This window comes from Perca fluviatilis, chromosome 3 (assembly GCF_010015445.1).
Source record: "Perca fluviatilis chromosome 3, GENO_Pfluv_1.0, whole genome shotgun sequence".
NCBI classification, from domain to species: Eukaryota; Metazoa; Chordata; class Actinopteri; order Perciformes; family Percidae; genus Perca; species Perca fluviatilis.
In genome coordinates this window covers 39,103,440-39,108,843 of record NC_053114.1, presented here as the reverse complement: position 1 = coordinate 39,108,843, position 5,404 = coordinate 39,103,440, and the positions used below count along the sequence as shown (strand labels likewise).

The window sequence follows — 5,404 nt, the reverse complement described above, 5'->3', positions numbered from 1 at the left end:
CACCCCTCTACTAATTGGTTGTTTTTTTGGCCTTTTCATGTGATTTGTTATATATAAAAGAATATCCTTAGACTCATAAATTAAGTAGCTTAAACGTGCTAAAACTACAGCACTGATTTTTTAAAACTTCCATACTTGAGAAAGCATAATTATGCTGGTTTACCAGGAGGGCCTTGTTCACTAGGGGAAGCTAATATTATACGAACATTATTTCTTATCGTATCTGTTTGTTGCAGGTCTTTGAATTTACGTCTCACTCATTTTAAAAAGCTTTTGTCTGCAGTTGTAGGAATCCGATCTCAGTGATGATACAGCAGTATGTTGTCATTCCAAACACACCGCTGCCTTCTGCAAGAGAGACACTGCTTTGTTCAGTCTAGCAAGCGTGTTTACCTCTGCCTGAAGAAAGTTGAGAGCAAAAGTGGGTCATGCTTGGGATAAGTGCTGCTATATTTGTCAAAGGAATCAAACTTGCAGGGACAATTCATGCACATTATGTCCAGAGCTGAGAGTTTTCTGTGCAACCCAATAATTACCTCCAGGCCACAGTTTTGGTGAACAATGCACCGGTCTACAGTGGTGGCGACCATTTAATCCATAGCTTATTCTGCTCTCACAGCAGGTTAGAGTGAAAGAAAATACTTGTACCATTTCCTCTTCTGTTATTGAATGAAGAAACCCATTTTTTAAATTGTGGTGCATAAAAAAACACAAAGGTCCAAAATGATTTTCTGTGAAGCAGTTGCAGCTCAATTGCTACCATATTGAAAAGCATCCACTATTTTATAGGTTGTGGTGTCACATTTTCACATTGTTGAAGCTCTTTTATTTTTATTTTTTGCATGTACTTTTGAGGAACACATAAATCATGTTCCTGGAGAAGCGTCCCCTGCAACAAACAATGTGTTGAGCATAAAAGTCTCCGTGCACGCTCGCCATCAACGGAGGACCGCGCACGGTGTCGTGCTTGTTTATACCCACGGCTTTAGGGTGTCTGGGGCTTATGTTTACTGAGCATGCTCTTTCTGTGTTCATGTAGTTTCCCCGAGCTTCTATGCTTTCTATGTCCCAGTATGCAATTATGATGTCCAATAGAAAACAAACATCAAGGACATCTCCTCCTGTGCAAAGCTGCATGTCTCCTTTAGCCAATTCTCACTCACCTCCAGCTCTTTTTACAATCACTCATTTTATTTCAGCTGATGAAGCAGAACAGGTGTTGTCATTGACATATCTTGTCGCACAAGTATAAAGCACTGATTTTATTAAGGGGTCAATGTGAATATTGGCATGGCTGGCCGAATGGCCGGTTCTTTGAGCCCCACTTTTTTACCAGATGAAGGAAGTGATGTACAATGGCAGAGATTATCAAAGAAGTCCTCCAAGCCACATGATGCCACATCCACCAGGCTGTAAATTTGGGCGTTAAAGTGGTGAGAGTTTTAACACTGTCATTAATGGGCAATGAGGGTTTTTCCGCAGACACAGCGGGACTTTGCTACATGGCTCTGTTCCCTGGGCTGTAATACTCAGACCTTTATTCAACAACTGCTGCTCATCAGAAGCTTAGTTCTTCATTATATAGAGTATACATCTCTTTCATGTCTGCCTGCAGGCTGTTCTCATGAACCATTTGTTCAAAAAACTACGAAAAGTTAAGCACTGTAATTCGTAAGCCTTCCACGTTTTTTTGCTTTATTCACTACATTGACGGCCGCTGTATAAGAACACAGCTGGCCTCATAGAGGTTGGGGTGGATGGGTGGGCGTTAACATACAGGACTGTCAAGCCAGAGAGCGGAGTTCACTTCCCCGGGGAAAACTAAAGCCTTTCACCCAGGAAATATGTGTTCCTAAGGAGTGTTTTACTCTAAACCACAATCTTTTTCATAATCTTAACTAGTCTTTTTGGTGCCTGATCTTAACTTTCGTCGCGGCAAAACGCCCATATTTTGTGGACTAAATTTAACCGTAATGTCCACCGAATTGACCAGCAGCTCGCCGTGCTTTGCACCCGGCTCAAAGTCACCTATTTTTGGGGTAACTGAACAACCAACTACTGCTGATACAGCGGAGGTCTGTAGCAGGCGTCAGTGATGGACTGGGATCAAAAAACGGCCCCGGCATTTGCAACACAACGGCACTATTGTTGTCAATAACCTAGCTTGGAAATTAGTAACTCTGCCTTCCGATTGAATCTTTCCACACACCTCGCCGCAGTACAATCTTGAATATTTGTGGCTGCATGCATGAAAAACAGTTATTTTACCTCCCAGAACACAGGAGTCGCTGCTCTACCGCTGCCTCCATTGCTTAGTTAGTTTGTTAGTTTGGTTAGTTCCTAACCCTTTAAAACACCAAAGTCACACAACACAAACTTTTCCAAACTGCCATCTACTGAAGCAAATACACTCACTGCGTTTACATGCACAGCAATTTTAAATTCCAAATAGCCTCAAATATTTTATATATAATAATACCAAATAAACACACACACACACAGACACACACAGACATACAGACACACATACACATCAGACGGACATCAGACGATCAGCAGGCGTCTAATATAACTATTGTTCTCCACCAGATTGATTAATTTACCAGAAATACACATTTTTGTCCCAGGGGGTGCTTACCCCAAGACCTAGATGACATTTTTTTTTTTTCTTTTCTTTTTTTAAATATTTTTAATTGGGCATTTTTAGGCCTTGATTCGACAGGACAGCTGAAGACATGAAAGGGGGAATGACATGCCGCCGTCTCCCGGTGTCCGCTGCTCGGCGGGGATTGTTGCAGATGGACCGACCGCAGGCTGCCGCCGCTGCTGATCTGAGCAACGCTGTTTTGTTTTGTTGTATCATAGCAATGGGTTGCGCTGGCGGATCATTTCAAGTAAAATCCACTCCAGGGCAGGAGTGGGGAGGGGCAGAATGGAGCATGTGCAGATGCTTAACTCGATCGTACCCCGGTTAAGGTGTATGTAGTCTTTTAACAGCTCCTACATTAGGCCAATGAGGTGGGATGAAGGAAGAACTTGCTCTGACGTGTCTTCTGGGCAGCCAATAAATGAACGTCCATACATTGAATATCTTTCAGTGCAGTGACCCATTTATTCCAACTTAGACGGCCTGCTCACCGTAGCACAGGTAATACAGTCCATTTCATCTTGTTTAGTTTCATTCATCTCCTTTTAAACACAAATCCAACAATATATCGACACGTTGACACAGTGAAAAGCTGTATGCTTTCAAACCCTACAGACTGTATTTGGAGTTAGGAGGGTTATGAAGTGAATAGTTGTTTAATATTATTATCACCACCCTAAAACTACAGACTCTATCAGACCTGTTGTTTTGTCACACAGACCTTCAGTGGTGATATCTTCAGTGGGACTTCATCCACAGTGAAAATGTATGGAAACATCTTCTCAGTGAAAGTGTGTGTGAAGGTGTGTATGTGTGTGTTAGTATAAGGATCAGAGAACGACAGCTTTCCTCTGTTCCAGTCCAGAGTCACTCTGATCCTCTGGAGCTGCTTCTCAAATGGGAGAACAGTGTTTGGAGCTGGTGGAAACCACGCTGAGTATTTACCTCTAGAGAAATATATTGTCCATAATCCAGACCGTATGTCTCCCTTCCTCTGAACAGACTCTGCTAACACCCCCAGTATCCAGTCTGCACTGTTTCCAACCTCGACATCCCAGCTGTGAGTCCCTGAGTTAAAGCCCTCCGAGCCCAGGACAGAGGCGAGAGAATCAAACCTCTCTGGCTTATCAGGAAGCTGCTGATACTCTCCCCATCTCATACTGGTCAGATCTTCAGACAGGATGAGGTTTGGATAAGCTGTGTTTGGGTCCAGAATCAGAGGAGTGTAGGAGACCATCTCCTTCATCTTGTTCCAGATGTTGAAGCACAGGTTGCCCAGGTGTTTGGCCTCGTCTATCTGAGCTCCTGAGAGCGGCTGTGGATCATCCAGCAGGGGGCGCTGCTGGACTCTTTCCACTGCAGCCTTGTAGTTGATCAGGAATGAGACGTCTTCGGCTCTCAGCTCCTCCTCTGTGATTCTGACTGTGTCTGAAAGAGCTGCTATCTCTCTGCTCAGAGCCTCCATCTCCTCCTTCATCCTCATACTCTTCTGCTCCTCTTCCTCCCTCAGTGCAGCCATCCTGGCCTCCTCTTCCTCTTCTAGAAACTGGTGAAGCTTCTTAAACTGATCCTTAATCTGCATCTCTGTGCGTCCGGCCTGGACCTTCATGTGTTCTGCTGTTTGATCACACTTCACTTTAACTTGTTCAAAAACCTTTAACTTCTTCTTTAAGGGCTCCAGAGTTTCCTGAAGTTTCTTCTTGTGTTGTCGTGCAGCTTCATCAATGGGTTTGATTATGAGGTTGGAGTGTTTTTCTGAATCTCTGCAGACGAGACACACTGGCTGCTGATGGTCCAGACAGAAGAGTTTGAGTTTCTCTGAGTGCAGGCTGCAGAGAGCCTCTGAAGCTCTCTGATCTCTCTGCTGTAAGAAACTCTCACACAGCTTCTTTAACTCCAGGTTACGAGGTGGTTCTGGCCTTGAAGATGTTCTCTTACAAACTGGACAATCATGTGTTGGTTTCTCTGTCCAGCAGCTCTTCAGACAGTCTTTACAGAAGCTGTGGCTACATGACAGAAAAACAGAATCTCTAAAGACTTCATGACAGACCGAACAGCAGAAATCCTCCTCTGACATGGAAGCCATTTTGTCTCTGAAAGCAGCTGAAAACAGCAGAAACAGCAGACGTTAAAACAGGAAGTCAATTGTGTTTCCCTCCCTCGCACACAGGACAAGTTTGCCTTTAGGGCTGTCTGCCAAAAAAGGTTTATTTTAACCCAAACCACTATCTTTTCCTAAACTTAACAAAGTAGTTTTGTTGTCTAAACCTAAGTGATTTCTGGCAGAAAGCCCAGAAGGCAAACGTCTCCCGTGTGCCCCTCCCTGCTGCAGAAAGTTGCCTCAGTTACTTTAATTCAAAGTGTTTTTCAGTCTGCAGAAGATTACAGTTAAAGTATTTCACTTCTTCAGTACTTCAGTGCTCCTTTCTGTAACTATCCTTCCTCAATGGAAGTTACAGTTTTGTAATAAAAGGTAAATCTTACCGTCTGTGGGTCCGTCTCTTCTCACTGACAACTCAAGAGGAACAAACTGGTTTACCTGGTTTGTCTCAGATGATGTAATGTAAGGTGTGGAGCTTTCTCAGGCAGCTGATAAGTTTTATCTCAAAGGCAAAGTTCAGATATTATGAAGTGTGGTTTTATGAGCTACTTCTCCGTAGTCAGAAGCTAAGCAATGTCCTACGGGGGCAGCAGCACATTTTAGGCTCCTAAAAACATATATCAGTTTAATTGGACGCTATATTTACAATATTTTTG

General features: G+C 43.4%; 1 protein-coding gene across 1 annotated transcript; it reads right to left on the bottom strand.

Moving 5' to 3' along the window:
• Positions 1 to 2,518: 2,518 nt before the first annotated feature.
• Positions 2,519 to 5,148, bottom strand: LOC120555544 (nuclear factor 7, ovary-like). Its single transcript, XM_039794287.1, has 2 exons — positions 5,132 to 5,148; positions 2,519 to 4,750 (listed from the first exon to the last, which is right to left on the bottom strand). The coding sequence occupies exon 2, from the start codon at positions 4,731 to 4,733 to the stop codon at positions 3,342 to 3,344; it is 1,392 nt and encodes a 463-aa protein (XP_039650221.1). The 5' UTR covers positions 4,734 to 4,750; positions 5,132 to 5,148; the 3' UTR covers positions 2,519 to 3,341.
• Positions 5,149 to 5,404: the final 256 nt, after the last annotated feature.

Excerpts from the sequence above, each read along its gene's own strand:
- LOC120555544 (XM_039794287.1), bottom strand. The coding sequence starts at position 4,733 with ATGGCTTCCATGTCAGAGGAGGATTTCTGCTGTTCGGTCTGTCATGAA.